This window comes from Vidua chalybeata, chromosome 8 (genome assembly GCF_026979565.1).
Source record: "Vidua chalybeata isolate OUT-0048 chromosome 8, bVidCha1 merged haplotype, whole genome shotgun sequence".
Taxonomy (NCBI): domain Eukaryota; kingdom Metazoa; phylum Chordata; class Aves; order Passeriformes; family Viduidae; genus Vidua; species Vidua chalybeata.
In genome coordinates this window covers 20,018,059-20,036,573 of record NC_071537.1, presented here as the reverse complement: position 1 = coordinate 20,036,573, position 18,515 = coordinate 20,018,059, and the positions used below count along the sequence as shown (strand labels likewise).

Here is an 18,515-nt window from a genome sequence, read left to right as displayed (position 1 = left end):
ATCAGTGAACCTGGGATAAATTAGCAGAGAAGTAATACCCTTCCCAGGCTCCACCCTCACTCATCCGATCCTGGCGGGGAAACTGCAGGCTTATTTCCATCGCTCCCATTAGGTTAACATTGCTCCAGGCTGGAGAGTATTGGCCTGGGAGATGCCGCACCGGGGCACTCCTGCATGCGGCTGCCTGTCGGAGGCTTGTCCCGCCTGCCAGCACGGGGCGGGTGAGAGGTGCTGGGATTCCCGACCCCGGCAGCCGCCGTCCCTAGGGAGGGCCTGACCCCGGGGCGCGGCGGAGCGGCTCCTACCCGGGGAGGCGGCGGAGAGCGGGCGCCGCTGCCCCCGGGGCGGGGCGGGCCCGGCGGGCGGGGCGGGCCGGGGGCGGGCCGGGCCCGGCCGGAGCGGCGGGGCTGTCGGAGCCACCCGCGAGGTGCAGCGCGCACATGGGGACGCACCGCATCGTGCTCTCGGGCCCCGGGCCCTGGGGCTTCCGCCTGGTGGGCGGCCGCGACTTCGAGCAGCCCCTCGCCATCTCCCGGGTAGGGTGGCCTGCGGCGGGCGGTGCTGGGAGCGGCCGGGGTCGGCTCGGGCTGGCAGGTGGCACAACGGCAAAGCCGGGGCGGGCGGTGGGATTGTCTTTTTCTCCCCCTTGTTTTTTAGTTTGTTTGCGTTTTTTATATTTACGGAGAAATCAGTGGTGGCACACTCAGCCCCTTCACCTGTAGCAGACCGGGGTCTTTGCTTCCCACCGAACCTCCCTCCTCAGCCTGTCCATAGGGACCCTGCAAGCAGTAAGAATTCCCTCAGCCCATGGTTCGGGTTCAGCAGCCCACCCTGTGGGAACCCGTCTCACCGAAGTGGGCTGAATACTTGCCTGCCATTGCTTGCCATGTATAGTTAAGAGCCTTTGTTTACAGAAGCCATGTTAAGGTGTGTTTAGTGCCTCTGCCCGTCTCTGTTCGAAGTCCTGCTTGCCCCCCCCTTAAAGAGAAATTAGTTAGGAAATGGCAAAAATTTTGCATCGAAACAATTTTAGCGTTGTACATGGCTTTTCCCTCCTCTGCCCCAGCGTTTGCCTGCAAGACGCCGGTGCTCGCTGCCTCGCTGTCCTGTCCCCACCTGCCCCCACAGGTGCTCGGCCCGGCTGGGAGCTGGGCCCTGCCCCGCCGCGCCCTGCAGGCGACCAGAGCCACGGGCTCGTGTGTGGGGCCCCGAACCCCAAACTCCTGCTCGGCCTTGCGTGGGGTGCACTGCACAGAGACTCTTGTCGGGGTTGGCTGCAGGTCTCCCCTATGGGAATAGGAACGAAGGGATTGCTTCTCGTTCCAGCAATCCCTCGGCAAAACAGAGGCATCCAGCGAGCTGCTGTTAGCCTTGGGCTCTGGCATCTGCCACCATTGCACAATTTTGAAGTGCCCGCATTCCCCAGGTGAGGAAGGGCTGCGGGAAGTGGAATATGCCAGAACTTGAATTTACGTGAATTGACTGCCCTTAAAGAAGAGCGGGATGGTCAGACTTGTGAATTTTCATAAATGCCCCCTGCCACGGGATCTCCTGCCATGGGGTCCCACTGCCTGAACGTGCCCATGTACCGCGGGGAAGCTGCCAGCTGCAGGAAGGGCAGAGCTCGCAAGTGCTGTTAAACCCACAGGGGGGGGGGGGGGGAGTTACTAGTTTTCTGTGTAATCTCTTTCAATTACAGTAATAATGCTTCATTTTTCTAAAGCATTTTTGGGACATGAAAGCAGCTTTACTGTAAGGGAAGTGATATTTACTTCATTATTATGGTAATTATTGCCATTTCGTTCCAGCAAAAGACTCCTAAGCAGAAGGTTGTCAAAAGCCCTACCTGATCGTCTTTGTCAATGCTTATAGGCACATACCAAGGGACATAGATCAGCAAAGCAGCAAAAATAACCACCTCATGAGAAATTCTGACCCTAGAGACTAAAATGTAATGAAATAGCCTCTCTGATGGTGGTGACGTAAATGCTGACAATTAGCAGCTCTTATCAGGGCTTTCTCTTGTGATCCCTCTGACACTTTTAATTTCCCCTCCCAGACTTCAAGTCATTAATCTTTCCTGTGGTTTGCTCGTAAGGCTCCTGGATTTCTCTCCTGGGCTCAGGAGTGAAATTCTTGGCAAGTCTTCCTCTTACCATGTAAAAAAGATCTGATCCAGTTTTGACCTGTTTTAAAAAGTCTGTTCCTCCTTGTGTGATGACTTTACACATTCTTTCTTATTTTACTTGGTACCTGTGTTTTCACCAGAGACATTTCTGGCACGGAGCCCTTCTTCCCTCACAGGATGGGGTGAGCTCTGGCCATAGGACTGACATCTGCCAGGAGTTGTGAGGTCCTTGGTCCTATTGTGGTGTGAGATAAAGGGGCTGCCTGAGGCCAGTGAGAGGGTGGCGAGTCTGTAACCTGTGGTAAGAGCATTACCCTGGGAGGTTGCAGCTCTCCCTCCTCAGCACTGTCTTTGCTTTGTGCTGCAAGCGGTGGGAGGTGGGCGGGTGCACAGATGTGCTCCTGAGGAGCGCTGTTAGCAGGGCTGCGCAGCACTGGGCTGCCTGCCCTGGGTGTGGGGGAGCAGCAGCACCCCGACACTGAGAGTGCTGCAGTTTGGCTGTGCTGTCTATGGGGTCAGTGCCATCCCATGTAGCCACTGGAGCCTGTCCCAGTGATGCACTGATGGGATCACCATGCTGTTCCATGTGCTGGCATGGTGGAATGCCAGGAGAGATGTCCATCCAGGCATAGACCTGAACTGGGTGTCTTGCAGCTCTCTTTGAACCAGGTGCCTAAATTCAGCCTGTGTTGCCTGCCAGGAGCTCATGTTTGGCTTCTGGTACCATGATCCTTGTGCTGTTAAGCTTTAGAGTTTATCTTGGTATTTATGGCCCTCATCACCTTTGTGCCTCAGCTTCTTGCTAGTGGCTTTTGGCTTCTCAAGCTCCCCAGTCAGCTAGGGAGCAGCTGTACGTGAATGTAGTCATGTTGGTGGGAGGCAGCACCCTTTGAGTTGTTCTCCGGAGGAAGTCATTGAAGCTTGGTGTTGCAGTCCTGGCTCCAGGAAGGATGAGGACCACTGGTGCCATGAGCATGGGAACCACCAGATCAGCCTGGCCAAGGGCTTCTGGCTGACAGTGGCTGCATGGTACCAATGTCTGGTTGTGCCTTAGAGGAGCAGCAGATGAAAGATTGTGGCATTTCCACAACTGCTCTTACCTTGTCTTTTGTCACTGCCCTACCTCACTTTCCACTTGAAATATGTGTCCAAAACTCCTTCAGGCTCAAATACATCACGAGCACCTTTTTGTGCGAACACTTCTGGTTTCTTGGTTGTGTTGGACTGGTCTTCCTGGAGACAACTGAGTATGGAGATTTCACAAGTGCTGCTTGCGAGACTTTCTTGTGGAGTTTCCTGTCTCTCTAGGATGGATGCTTCACAGACATTTCTGACTTACATTTCTTTTTAAAACTGTAGGGTTCTGGTGGACAGTTTATTGCAGTCTTTGTTCAGAAAAAAACTCAAACTTGTGTTGATCAGTGTAATGAACTCTGAGCCAAAGCCTGCTGGATTGCCCTACAGGAGTAGGAAAGGCCCTTGTGCTTACTGCTCTTTGTGTGATACTCTGCAGTGAGTCAGTGGAGTAGAATTTGAGAGAAGTTCTTTCTGAGACATGAATGGACACAATACAGGATAATGGTTTCTCTAGAGCTGACCTATGCACAGGTTAGTTCCCAGTTAAATCCCAGTGAGGCTGGGAGCTGATGGAGGAAGCAAGCAGCACGTTCATAAGCAGCCACTGATGAAATGGAGCTGTCTGAAAAGCAGTGCAGTTGACAGACCCCATCTCCCTCCATTCGTCAGATAACATGAGCTATTGCCTGTTTGGTTGCATTTGATTTTGATAAACACTGAGGCTTTTTGTTTCCAGCTGAATACATGAAACTGTCTGATAAACCTTGTTATTGAGATGATTTTTGTGGTTTGTGGTAGCAATCTCGAGCATCTGACCCAAAATATGGGCAGAGCAGATGTTTGCTGTTTTGTCATGTCAAAAACCTCCCAGCTCCATTAAGGACGGGTGTCTCTTGGAGTCTGTGAAACTGGACATTTTCTTATAAAACCAGTTTTCCAATGAAAAAATGGTTTCAAGACAGACCAGTTATGTAAATACATTAAAAAGATGAAATCCCGATGTGATGCTTGTTGCTGATTTTGACCACTGTAAAATGAATTCATCCCTGCTTAGTCTGATATTTTATCTATTTGTGATATTTTAAAAACTCAAAATTTATATAAAGTACAGAATTGGATCATAGTTGGATATTTGAGTGTGTTGGTTTTCTTTTTAAGCTTGGCCCTCTGAACCAGCTTTATAAACTTAAAGCTTGATTTAGTGGTAAAACTGGACTTGATGGTCTGAAATCAATCATGGGACTGAATCCTATGGTGTGAAAAGATACCAGGTTTAGCTTTGGTTCCAGCTGGTATCCTTACCCTGTCAGCCAGTAACCCTTGTAAGGAAGCAGCTGAGCAAAGGCATCCCAGGGCCAGTGGTGAGGGAGAGCCCTGCTGGTAGGGGACACCCTGCTAATGGGCATCCCTTGATGGGATGGGTGGAGACTGTCCTCCCTCTGGTGCATGCCAGGGCTTAGCGAGTGGCACAAATGACTGCCCTGGGAGCTGGGCTCCAGCCTCTTCCCCAGGTGGTTGCAGGTTATTTTTCTGAGACATGAGGACAGCTGGGGCTTTCCAGGCAGCCCTCTGCTCCCAGAGTGGAATCTTTTGGCCTTCCCTCTACCAAAGGAAATATGGGGTGTGGTGGATGTGATAGGATTTAGGGTTGGGCTGGCTTTCCCCCTCAGCCCCGAAAGCCTTGGGTGATCCCCAATGTGCACACCTATGACTGCAGTTCCTCTGCCATGCGGTCCAGCTCTTGTGCCTGTGACTGCAAATCTCAGCATTGTGCTGAGGTCTTGTTCTGAGGCTGTCTGGGCAGAGGGAGGCTGCTGGGCTTTATAGGAAGGTGAAGGTGGCTTTATGATTCCTGCTCAGATGTTTACCTGGCTGCGGGTGGGGCAGGGGCTGTGGCAGCACCAGCCCTGCTGTGCCACACCAGGCAGAGCTGCTCCAGCTGATAAGGGCCTGTGGAACAGTGGTCACTAGTGTCACCTGCCAAGAGCTTCTGGCCTTGCAGAAGTGGCTGGGTTGGTGTTTAGAGGACAGCAGAATGCCTTGTGCCTTTGCTTGGTGGGAGTCCTGTCTGCTGTGTCTGAGCACACTGAGTGTGAAGAGCAGAGGTTGTGCCCCTACAGACTTTGAAATCAACATCAATCCTGGCAGTTTCCTGGAAAAATCCTGTGCTTCAAAGGCACAAATGGCTGCTGAGAAGAGGAATAGACTTTTCTGATTTCCCTGACTTGGGTTTGGATGAAAGGAAATCTCCCTTAATTGTAGCAAGGGCAAAGCAGCAAATTTTCTTGGGGTAAATGCAAAGTGCTTTGGGGCACAGGGCAAGTTTGATCTTTTCCATTCCTGTTTCCTGAGTCTGGGGGGGCACTTTTACCTTGAAAAAAACTTTTACAAGTTTTGGGATGCTAATCAAATGCCTTCTACGAGAGCTACATGCAGGAGCAGTACTCTTGTGTTTCCTAGGAGCCAGGTTTCTCTTTTCCTCAGTTCACATAATCAGACTAATTTGTTGTTGGTTATGCAGCAGCTTGATATCGCCCAAACTTTGGAGTTCCCTTTTCTCTGTACCTCTTCTTTGCAACCAGTACAATCTTTTTTGATGATGTCTGACCCACCTTGTTCTGGGCAAGTTCCCCAAAGGGCCTAAAGAGAGAACTCTACATTCGGAGTGAATATACCAGCCTCAACATTATGTGAGAGCTTTAAGCCCTAGAACTTTAGGTGCCAAAAGCAAATGCTGGACTTCTTGGGAGGACAAAAGCTCTTTTTGTTCCCAGATGTCAAGTTATGTATGGCTGCAGGCTTCTTGGTACCTTTCACCCTCAAAAATCACTTTGTCCATCAAGAAATGTGTATGATATGTAAAAGGAATTGGATTTGAAGGGTGCAGCATCAAAATAACTGGAGATTTTCTTTTTTTTTGCAGTATAAACAGGGAAATTATAGGAGCCCTAAACTGCATAAATAATTGATGTTGTTTTGGACTACAGTATCTTAGATGGTTGCTGATTACTGGATGTGTTGATTTATTTAGAGGATGAAATAAACCATCAGGAAAGACTCAGCTGTTTTTGAGGCCTTGTAAAAAAAATCTCTTGTTTGTTTTAATTTGAGACATGTTGCAAAAGAAGCTGTGAGGCTGAGTAACTCCTTGACCACCGTTTGAGCATCTGTCTGAGCAAATCTTCTCACCCATGTTACTAAGGTCAGCCCTCTCTGTGCAGTTTTTGATGCCTTTTCCTTTCTGTGTTAACAAAGCTCCTCTGGCTGTCAGGGTAGGGCATGAAGGCAGGCAGGAGGGTGAGGGCTGGGCTGCCAGAGGATCTTGTGCTGTAGAAGCCCAGACCCCACTGCCCTGGTCAGGTGCTCAGGGGTTTCACCAGCCAGAGGTATGCTCCCCTTTTCCTTCTTGTGTCCTGGTGATGTGATTTGGGCCAGCACAGAGCAGCCAGTGAGGCTTGGGCTGCAGCCTTGCCAGACTGTAATGGTGCAGAGAATGGGAGCAGCATTGAAGGCAACTCTCCTGGAGCCAGTTGTAAGGCACATCATTCCTGATCCCCTAAAGAGAAGGGATGGGGAATGTGCTTGTCTGAATTTTCTCATAGCCTCTGATCTCTGCTGACCCAGCTGCATGCTTTTGCTGGGAGAAACTTCGACTGCTTAGCATAATACTCCAGTGCTGAGGACGTTATGGTAAAAGAGCAGTGTGTGTGGGTGGGGAGGATTAAAGTGAATGTCAGAGATGTCTGGCTGTCGCTGGTGGCCTTGGAAGTATGTTGCTTCATGTCTGTCCTTCCCAGCAATGACCCAGCTGGGTTTTCCTCTCAAACACACATAGGTGCCGTTTCTCCAGATCTTTTTTCCTGGCTGATACTAATTTTCTAGTTCCTTATCTCTTCATCACTTCTTGCAATGTGTTTAGGTGTGGAGTGGTGAGTGATGCCGGAGGCTGCAGGGTCTGTGAGAAACTGAAGAGCTGACAGAGTGAGCATGAAGGGTGCCAGAATGTATGAGGGGAGAAGGCCAGAAAAAAATTGAATGAATTTTAGACCCACCCATCTATCTTGACTCACAGGGAGCTGAGTTATGCTGCTTTTCATAAAAATGCTTCCCACCCTTCCTCCTTCTCACTTGCTGTGGGCAGCAGCTTCCCTCAGTAGCTTCACTGCTGTCTCTTGGATCCTTGCCTGCAGGAGGAAAAAAGGCACCATATACCCCTGTCCAGGGACTGCAAAGCTTGTTAGATAGCATGTATGGAGGGAATTACATCAAATATAAAATTTAGTTGTGTTTGGCAAGCTCTGGGTCAGACAGAAGTTTTATGAAGAAGTCCTGGGAGCTGAATAAGCAGCCAGATGTTTCTCCTGCCGCTAAATCAAAGTGTTTTCTATTATAAATGCACTTGCCCAAAGACTTTCTGAAGACTTGATAGTTCATAGCACTTTCTTTGCTGCTTAGCCACCGGTGCTAGCAGGTAATAGCAAGCAAGCTGCCTGGGAGATGGTCATCTGAGCTGTGCAAGGTCCTGGTGGTGTTGGCAAGATGGAGCCCCAAGTGCGTGTGCAAGGGGCACGTGTGCACAAAGCTTCACTTTGTAGTATAAGAAGTAGTGTAGTTTTTTCTTCTATTCAAACCAATCTTGAATCTGTAGGACCTGTTTTAAAAAAAGAGGTCCAAACCTATAACTGGTCTAAACTGTTATCTACTACATTTAGTTTTGCATAAGTAAAGAGTGCACAATCAAACCTACAGATTGTGGGGATTATTTGTTTCTTCCATATGCTGGCACATGTGTCTGAGCTGGTATCAAGGACATAGTTTAATGTGTCTGGTTGTAAGTATCTAGAATATTTCTATGGTAGCCCAGATTTCTTACACAGAACACCACCCAAACATAGAATTGCCATAAGCACACTCTGAGACCTATTTTGGACGCAGTATGAATCAGTGCTGCTCTGCCTGTCTCAGCATTGTCTGTTCAACAGCAAAATGACCTAATGTCAGTGTTACCCAATTGCCTGGGAACAATCACCTCAAGGTAGGGCATGGTTCCTTTCCAAAGGAAGCCTTTGGGCATGATGTTATAAGGTGTGCAGAGCTTTATTCACCCAACCATGGTGTCTCCGGAGCTGGGAGGTTCCTGGTGCCTAGTGAGTCTGCCCATGTTCCCATCTGCTCAACCCCAGTGGAGGAAGCCCAAACCAAGTCAGGGAGCTCTTTTGAACAACACAAGAGACTATGCCTTTGCACAAGCTGTGACTTGTACAAGGTTGTGTTTGCTGGTTTTGTTCCTTGCATTGCCTTTCAGCCCTTCTTGCCTATCCATGCAGAAGTGCAGCTCTATCTGCTCAATACTACTTCACCCACCTGTACAAGATGTGCAAGGCACTGCCTGCTGTTCTCTTGTCTCCTGCTGGTCTCTGCTCCATGCTCAGTCAAGAGGGAAGGGTAAGACATTGGGGCAAAGCTTTAGATCATCTGAGAGCAGGAGCAATGCAGTTTCAGGTGCTGGATCCCTGCTTGCCTGAAGCTTTTGTTCATTTTTGGAGTCCTTTCGTGTAAGCTGGCTGATAGCTGCCAGTGTTCTGAGCTCCTCTGCCTGCTTTCCCCCCAGCCACATGCCTGCCCCTGCTGCTTCCCATGGACCAGGCAGGGATGTGACAAAAATAAAAGCAGGAAAACATCACAGTGGCAGCTCTGTGCTCCTCACTTAATAACAGAAACGCCTTTTGCTTGGCAGCGCTGAGATAAGCCCAGACCTTACTGTGAGGGGGGAAGGGAACATTATTAGTAGCTATAAATCATCCTAAAAGGGTGGGGGATGGGTTACCTCCATGCCCTGCCCTTGTGCAGACATGTTTGCTGTGAGCAGTCCTGGCAGACAGTATGAGCTGGATGTTGTAGGCAGCAGTTTGTGGAAGGTTGCATTTCAGGGCAAGTTATTTCCAGACCTGAAGAAGCTGGATTTTAAAACATGTTTACTTTTGGCAGATACGCTTCTCTTTTATATTTTTGTGCGACCTTGTAGCTTGTCCTTAGGGGAGAGGATTATGTGAGTACCTGGATGCATGGAATACCCTTGTGCTATCAGTGGCTCTTATATGATGGAGAAGAGCACTCGCATTTCAAATTCCTTTGAAGTGGACACAGAAGGGAACTGACGCCTCAAGAACTGGCAATGAACTGAGATGTCGTTGTGAATGCCAGCTGCTCTTCCTGGTGGCTCTTGGGGCTTCTTCAGGAAGCTTCAGTATTTCCGTGTCCCTGGCTGCTGTGGCTTAGCTGTTGCTGGTGATACATGATTGCTTCTACCAGCCTATCACGCATTGTATAATTATCAGTCTTGAAATGCATCAAACTGTATGGCTCAGTCTCCAGCAGTGTTCCAGTGCTGGCATTAATCCACTGTTGTTCTTGACCCTTTGGCAGTTTATCTGGTTGACAATGAATCATGGTAACAGTGTACTGAGCTTGGTGTTCCTTACAGGGGTGAGTAATGTGGCTCTCTCCCTTCTTTGGTAGCAGAGGAAATAAAGGCCCCAAGAAACCAAGTGACTTGGTTAAGGTCCAGAGATCAGGAGAGAACCCACGCTGTGTTTCCTGCAGGCTCCTTTTGATTTAATGATATCCTTAGGGATGTGTCTTATGGATTTTATAATGACAGCTCCCAAATCTGGTGGGACTATAGGCAGCTATCAGTGTTCAGGATTTCTTCAGAGCTGCAAACTGTTCCTGTGTGCAGGTTTTGGCTGGGGTAGAATTGTTCACAGTGGCTGGTAAGGGGATGTGTTTAGGATTTGTGCTGAGCACAGGGTTGATAATACAGAGATGTTTTTGTTATTGCTGAGCAGGGCTTACACAGAGCCAAAGCCTTTTCTGCTTTTTGCACTGCCATGCTGGTGAGGAGTCTGGGGATGCAGGGGAGGTTGAGAGGAGACACAGCCGGGACAGCTGACTCGGACTGACCAAAGGGATATTCCAGACCACATGACATTATGCCCAGTATATAAAGAGGGGGAGGGAGATGTTTGGAGTGATGTTGTTTGTCTTCCCAAGTAGCCATTATGCATAATGGGGCTCTGCTCTCCTGGGGATGGCTGAACACCTGCCTGCCCGTGGGAAGGAGTGAATTCATTCTTTGTTTTGCTTTGCTTGTGTATGTGCCGTTTGCTTTCCCTATTAAACTGTCTCTATCTCAGCCCAGAAGTTTTCACCTCTACTCTCCCAATTCTCTCCCTGGTCCTGCAGGTGGGGGAGTGAGTGAGCAGGTGAGTGGGTCTTGGCTGCTGGCTGGTGTTGAACCACGTCACCCTGTCACAAGGTTTACAGGAGGTACTTTCAAGGCAATGAATCCAGTGGAGTGGCTGCAGATTGCATTCAATGGCCTCAATAGGTCACCAGTCAGCTGAGGGCTGCAGCTTGGCAGGTGATGATCTTCACATGTAAATCAGATTTCTCTGTATCCATTTGGTGCTTTGGTTGGTATTTTCATCAGCACTTCCTCTGTCAGTTCAGAGACTGCTTGCAGCATTCCAAGTGCTGTGCAGGTAGTCATTCACTATTGGTTGACCCATCTGAAGCCCTTTGGATTAATGTTGATTAATGTCCAACCTTGGTCAGCTTGGACATCTGTGAACCACTTCTACATCCTTCCTTTTTCCATGAAACACTTTCCTAGTAGAGAGGTGAAAAAAGAAAAACATCTTGTGATTTTTCTTCTGGTTGGGGAAAATAGCCCACTGCAGCTGTGAGGAGATATGCTGAAGAGCTTCAGATCTGATCCAGAGAAAACAGTGATTGCTGCTAATGTATGGCACCTCTAGAAGGGTGTCATACATTGTTTGTGTCATACATACATTCCCCAGGGAATCGTTTCCCTGGGGGCAACGATTTGCCAACCAAACCCTAGTTAGGAGGGATTTCTAAATCTTGTGAATGATATTTATGTCTGAAAGCTCTGCTGGGTTTGCTCAGCTGCTTTCCAGCATGCTGAAACCTAGCTTGAATGTGTAGAATGAATACCAGTTGTAATGGACTCATAAATGAGGTATGTCTCAGCTGCAAGGCATGTTTTAATCTGTACTCATGTCTGGGAGCAGTCCACCCTTCTCATTTCCTCTGTCTATTAAACAATAGACGAAAGCCTGTAGAAATCATTACACTTCTTTCACAAACTCATTAAAACTGCACAAAATCTTATGTAGTGTTTGCAAAGCCACAAATATGATGTTATTCACCCTCTGCCCAGGCAATAATTTTGGCCCAAAGTGGTCTTAGTTGTTAAGAGGACACCTCTTTAAAAGAAGTGGGGTAAAATGAAGAAGCCATTTAGTTGATTTGTTTGAAAATGCCAAGTTTTAGCTGGGACCTTTTTCATGAGGAGTGTCATACTGATGGCATTGCTGCATAATGTCTTCTGTCTGGGACCACATGGAGAGGAAAGGGAGATGAAATATGGCAACAAGTATCAAGGTGAGCTGTGGTCAGGCAGGGGGTTTGGTGCTTCTACTTTTTCAGACACTATTGACAGCTTGTGGTTTAAGGATGAAGTTTCTGGTGCCTTTCCCCCTTCCAATCTGCGTAGATCATGCTCTGCTTTGGGATTGATCTTGCTGAAGTCAGTAAGTGTGTGTTGCACTTGTTTCTGGGAAAAACCATATTATTACAACTAAAGAAGCAATCCAAAATATTGAGCCCAAACCTTTCCTTCAAGGAAGAAAACAAATGAGATTGTAATGCAGGCAAAGCTGTTTGTGATTGGCATTAGTATTGCAATGACTCTGATACTCTTTTCTGTCACCTCTGTTCTTAGAGACTTGGACTTCTGTCTGTCCCCAGCACCTTCTGTTTCAGAATACTATTTCTGTTATTTACCTGTTGTCCTCTCTACAGATTTCTATCCGTGGGTGCCAAAACAAAATCCTTTATCTAAAAGACCTAGATAGATTTCTTCTGAGAATTTACTTTCATTAATTTTGCCTTCTTTGCTTCCAGGTAAGAAAAAACACAACTTCTCCAATTTCTTTTCAAATGTTGCTATGGAAATCTCCTCCCTGGAAAGTCCATTCACTCTTTTTGTTTTCTCTTAGGTGACTCCAGGCAGCAAAGCTGCAATAGCCAACTTGTGTATAGGAGACCAGATCATAGCCATTGATGGAGTGAATACAGATAACATGACCCACCTTGAGGCACAAAACAAAATCAAGACTTGCACAGATGAACTGACTCTGACAGTCAGCAGGTACGTAGCTGAGCAAGACTGGGGCTGGAGAGAGGGAGGATTGCAGGGTGGGTAGTAGCTGTGTTTTGGTTTGACAGTACACCTCTCTGACTGGTTTAATTTGACCTCTTAGTGCTTTTGTCTGGCAGGTGCTGGCTAGCAAGAGGGAACTGCATTTCATCCTTTAATCCTAATGCTGCTTGCATTTGCTGCACTTTGATCTTATGAAAACAACTTTCCAAGTGAGGATTTGGCTGATAATTTATGGCAGGGTCCGTCAACTTACTCTGTGGCTCCTGACAGCAAGAAACCAAAGATGGTCTTGTGAAAACTTCACTCATAGCAGAGGAGGTGCAACCAGAGATGACCTTCCTTCCTGTTGAATTCCTTTAGCAGTTAAAATATATGCTTATGTGTTGTTCCAAGCAATTAATTGCCTGGTTTCTGCCAAGCACAGACTCAGAAATGTACATTTTGAAGCCTCTTGATCAAACAGCACTGTCAGCCTTAAACAGTGATGACCCAGCATGCAACGAAGTTCCTCTTAGGCATCAGTCTCTCCAAGTCCTGAAAAACTAAAGGCAGGTGAAGCTGAGCCACAATTTCTGCCACTAGTGTAGAGCACAGGCTGGTTTCAGCCTTCCCACCATCTTGAACTGTGGAGCGATGGACAGCTTCATTCCTTTCCCCAGCCATGCTTTGTTCTTGGGCCATCTTTGTACGGAGAGGAAGTGGAGATGGGAAGGCAGGGCTCTGCTTTGCATTGACCTGTTGCTACTTAAATGAACTGTAGCCTGGTTTTTTTGAGGGTGCTGAGGATTTATCCTTCGTTTTGGTGTGAATTGCAGCTGCAGGTACGGCGCTTTTCAAAGACAGGTGGTAGATGCAGTATGGCATTTCTGGTTGCTCTGGAGCAAGTTTTTCCTGTGCCTGCCTTCCCTAAGAGTTATCATCCATCAGTTTCAGGGCAGATGCAGGGGAAGTGCTTTCAAAAGGAGTGCAAAAGCATGCCTTAAACTATACAGTGGTTCAGTTGTTCAGGGCTTTTCTGTGATAAACAGAAGTATTTACCATGGCTTGGACAATGCCAGGAGTTCAGCAGGCATGTCCCAGTTCAGGAAGAAGTGATGGGTCTTGGCCAAAAAAAATGCCTGACGGTTCATTAAGGGAATTCACAGATGGAAGAGCAGAGCACATTGCAGGCAGTGTGAATGGGTAGTGAACATTGCAGCAGCCTGTTAACCCCAGAATTTCTCATACTGGCCTTGAACTTAGCAGCATGTAATCTTCCTGCAAAGGAGTGTTCCTTTTCCTCTCCAAAATCCAGCTGCTTGACTTGGCAAACCAGTGCCATGTGGTTCTGGCTGGGAAAGAGGAAGGGAGGCAAGGGCTCCTTCAGCCTGCAGGCAAGTTCACTCTTACAGATCATTGAGTCTGTAAAATGTGTTTGCTAATGTTAATTACAAAGTCATTAAGTTTATAGCTACCCTATGCACATTTCATTTGCCTTGGGCTTGGAAGCTGCCATGAGAGAGATTTCTAGCTGGATCTGCAGCTGTGTAAAATTGTGCAGGGGTTTTCAGTTTACACAACTCTTTCAAGACCCTCTTTCAATGAGGTAGCATGAGTGTGTTGGATGCTTCTGCTGCTGTACTGATCACTGAGTTCTGCTGACAGAAGGCCACGAAGAGTGTCAAAACTGCAAGAATGTGAAAGCAGTGATCTGACTTCTTACACTTTACAGTTTGATATTACTACCCATTGCTCTATGGAAAATCTGTGTACATCATGTTGTCTTTCCTGGTTGTACTCTGTTGAGAATATTTTATCCCTAATGCCCAGTGTCTCCTTCTAGGCCCCCATAATTGTGTTGGTCTAAATGCGGCTTCACTCAGTGGTCAGAAGTGCTATGTAGTCTTTATTGCTGAGACAGGAGCACTTCTTTACTTTACAATCTAAAGCCTTAAAATGAAAGGCCTTGAGAGGATGCCTAGAGAGGTGACAGAGAAAGCATTTTAAAAGACCTGGAGCCATACTTCATCTTCCTCCTCAGCTTAAGGTAGGGGAAGTGGGTGAGGAAAGCAGATTGTGGTGTGGTGGTGATTCCTCCTCTGTGAAGAAGGGAAGGGCATTGTCATGAGGGTGGAGAGGTTGGAAAGCTCTTGGGAAAAATGAGTGCCACCTAGCCAAGTGGTATGGCTTGGACTTCCTCAGCTTTGGTGGTCACAGCTCTGCACTAAGGCTTGACCATACAGTTGGTGAGGAGGGCTCACAATACAGTCAGGTCAGAGCTGGAAGTTTTTTCTCTGTCAAAGTAGCTCTGTAAGTAGTTGACTCAATATGAAAAGGAATGAATATCATTTGCACTGTAACACCACCAACCCTTGGGTCTGGTCTCCACTCTGTGCAGTTGTAGCTCATTAGCTGAATCAGTTGTACCAAGGAGCTGTGCTGGCACAGATCGTTTTTCTGACAGAGCGGCACCTCTCTGGGTTGGAACATTACACAGCTGGTGTGAGGATGTGCCCAGCTGTGCCAGGTTTTCTGGAGTGAGAAGTCTTCCCAGTCCTCCTTTTCTACTCACCACTGGAGAGATGTCTTGTGAAAGCATAAATCCTTAGTGATTTTTAAATTGCTAGCTGATGAATTTTAAATGATTACCCATGCTAAATATTCTCTGACCTGCATTCAGTGTGGCAACAAGGTTGTGCCAGGTGGATTTCAGACAGAGGTCTGAGCTCACATCAGACGTTTCAGTTTCACCAACTCTACTGTTGTGACAGTAGAGACTTCATTTGTGACTGTGCTGTACATGTGATGAGTGTATGTGGTTTGAAGACCCTAGTGGGTGAATTAGTGCAAGACAAATCTTTAAAGGATAATATATACAATGGAGGTATCTCTGCTGCAGAAAGCCTTTAAGCTGCAAGTAGCTGGAAGCTAGGAGAGTGTTTCATGGAAGTATTATGCTTGTCTTTTTCATCTGCTCTTCTGTGAACCAAAACAATCTTTATACATGTGTATTCTTCAAATAGGCAACTCTCTTCTCTTTTAATGATAAGCAGTTAAGATGTCTTCATGTTTGGCTTACTAATGATTATTTAAGAGAAGTGTAAATATAGAGAATTGAAAGGACTTAAACGCTTCTGGTAAAGGAAATGCTGTTTGCACTGTATGCTTGATTGTGTATATCAACAGCATTCCAATGTTTCCTGTTTCGCTATTTTTCTTAGTGATAGTAACAGTCCAAAAATATTTCAGATCAGATTGTAGGCAGGAAATCTTGTCTAACACAAGTCACCATTAAAAACGTATCAACTTTCTAGCTGAAGAAAATTTGCCTGGTCTGCTTTTTCACCCAAAGGGGCAAATGTTGTAATTTCCTAGGATTTAAAACCCAGCCACAAATTGCTTTCTTTGAGCACTCTTTCCTAAGTGGCACTGCCAGGTGCTTTGCTGTTCAACTTGTGAACAGAGTTGGAAAGATCTGTCTCGAAAGTGAATGTTCAACAATGTTGCCATACATAACAAATTCCTACTGAACTCACTGTGTCTAGCAGCTCCCACTCTTTTCTGAGCCTGTTTGTTCATTCATTTTGCTTTTTGTTTCAAGAGTAATGTAGTTCCCAATAAACCAAAGTAAAGGTTCCATTATTAACATCAGCAGTAAAAAAAAATCAAGCTCAAGACAGTCAACTCAAGCCTGCCTAGTTCCTGAACTGAGAAATTCACAGGGAGATTGTTGTGTCTTTCCATAGGAAAAAAGAAGTTTTGAATATTTTAGAAGAGCTATGCTTCTTTTTCCTGGTGATTTTTTTTTCAAATTAGGCTGTGAACATCACTGCACTGACATGTTAGGGTTGAGCAAAGCCTCGCCTAGCGCTGCTCTCCATTAATGGGGGGTAAGCAGCAAGATGTGTCCAACAAATTGGAGACAACTATCAACTTTCTTTGGAAATGTAGTGTATTTTGAGTAAGATGCTTCCCCTGACAAAGAACATTCAAAGCAAAGAAGGTGCAGGAGAAACAGATACTCCTACCACAAAATTCACAGGATAGGCAAATAATCCAGGCATCACCTATGTCAGTGGAAGTGCTCATGATGAATTTGACACACAGCTCTGTTGTGGCTGCAGATGTACAAAAGCAGACAAATGTTCATTGCAGCACAGGTGAAAATTGTTTCTAAAACAAATGGCTCTTTGCTTCTGGCTGTAGTCACCAGATGGGTGGTGAAACTGTGCGGCCCTGAGCAACTCAAAGGTAAAGTGCATATTTATATAAGAATTATTTTTCAACAAAGAAAGTGTTCCTGTAGTGAGTCTGTCCTTCCCTTTATGTCTGGAGGCAGTTTGGGGGTGGTAGAGGGGAATATTTTTTAAAAAGGGTTGCAAATATGTAACATCCTGTTCTGCTCCTACTGTCATTTTCTTCAAATTTCAAGCTGCTTTTCTGCCACTCTGCTGCCAGCTTATAATACATTAATGCACCTTTTTTATTTGCAAAATAGTATTTTAATTTATTGAAAGTGCTGCCAAGGAGTGAAGCTATGTATTTGTTCTTTGAAAAGTGCTAGAATCAGAGAAGTCAGATCTGTTACCAGGACCTGTTAAATGGATTGTTAGAAAGGATCATGTGTAGATGCTTATAAAGAAGAAGAGAGCACATGTGTCATGTTCTCTACATTTTATGTGGTAGGTTTGGTTGTCCTCTTGCTTGCTCCGTGTGTTCCCAGGTCTGAGCTGTGGGGAATAGTTACACAAAGCCACAATAGGCTTGGATTTCTGTTCTAGGAAGTTGGTGGAATCTGTTGACTCATTTAGGTTTGCTTTTTTGCTTCCCTGCCAAGAAGAGTTTTCCAGTTCTGTCATCTTACTAATAATTCCTTTGGCCATGGGAAAAGCCAGCTGCTCAGTGTGTAGCTATATAAGGCCATGGAGGTTGCCTGGCCCTCTGTGGCCGTTCCCAGCCTCTCCATGACCAGTGTGGTGCTTCCAGCCCTTGTGGGTGCATGCCAGCAGCTTTTACTAACAGACACATTCAAAGTAATTTTGGCATATCAAGATTGGTATTTGTTGTGATTTTACAGCCTCTTTGGTGAGGCAGTAAGAGTTAACTGTGCAGCTGGCTAGTTAGAAGAGTGTGAGTCTGAGCAGTCAGGTGCATCTTAGCCTTTGGCAGCTGTCATGAACCTGCTCCAGGTACACAGAAGAAGCCACAGAAGTTTAACTGGAGTTGCCTTTTTTGTTTTAGTGGTTGTATAAAGAGATACTTGAAATGCAAGAGGGCCATGCATGGAGACATGCATTTAGGACCTCCTGTCTCTAGAAGTTGTGACTGTCATTGCTGTTTGAATTGGCAGGAGGCTGTATGCTGCCTGAGTACAGTTTTGCTTGCCAAACTGAATATGTCCATTAAGGGATTTTTGTTAAAAGTGACCACTCATGTTTAAATCCAAGGCCCTGTATTTGACAGCTGCTGTAGCTAAAAGGCTGTTTAAAAGGTATCTTCCTGGTAGCCTGACAGCTCTTGTAGTTAGTTTCTAAACCTTATTAAAATGCCTGTTGAAAACTTTGGTGAGAGGATTTTGAAAGATAAGTTCTTTAGGTCTTTCCTCATTTTTCAACTAAAAAACTTTGTGCTGCACAAGAAACTTTTCAGTCTTTTGGGGTTTATTTGCTACTTAGTATCTTAGTTATGTCCATCCCAGTGTTTGAAATGAGATGTGAATGAATGTAGACATGCCTTTCTTCTTTATGGAAATTACACAGTTCCTGGCACAAAGAATTAGACCCTCATTTTCCAGCTCTGAATTTTCCCTTGAAGCTATGGCCCAACTTTGCACGCAAAGCACTGATAGCAAAATCCGGGCTCTTGTAATGTTTATATTACATCATGTTCAAGACAAGCTGCTTGAAAAGTGTTTTTCATAAATACTTCTCCGTATTCCTGCCTTGACTTGCATGTGGTTTCCTTCCTTCTTTTCCTACCAGTACCTCTGCATCCAAACTAGCATCAGAGAAATTGCTTTCTAATCTTGGGTTTTGGTTTCTGCCTGGATGAAACAGGAGATGCATGGCTCATTCCCTGGCC

General features: G+C 46.3%; 1 protein-coding gene across 2 annotated transcripts in view; it reads left to right on the top strand.

Annotated features, from left to right (window-relative positions):
• The first annotated feature begins 385 nt into the window (after positions 1–385).
• Positions 386–18,515, top strand: part of PDLIM1 (PDZ and LIM domain 1) — a 43,823-nt gene continuing 25,693 nt past the window's right edge. The window contains exons 1-2 of one of the 2 annotated variants that reach the window (XM_053948963.1): positions 386–536; positions 12,292–12,443. In XM_053948963.1, the coding sequence (XP_053804938.1) occupies positions 441–536; positions 12,292–12,443 (248 nt within the window). In that variant the 5' untranslated portion in view covers positions 386–440. Of the gene's footprint in view, positions 537–12,123; positions 12,197–12,291; positions 12,444–18,515 lie in introns of those variants that run through there. The other variant, XM_053948964.1, reaches the window with a different exon arrangement.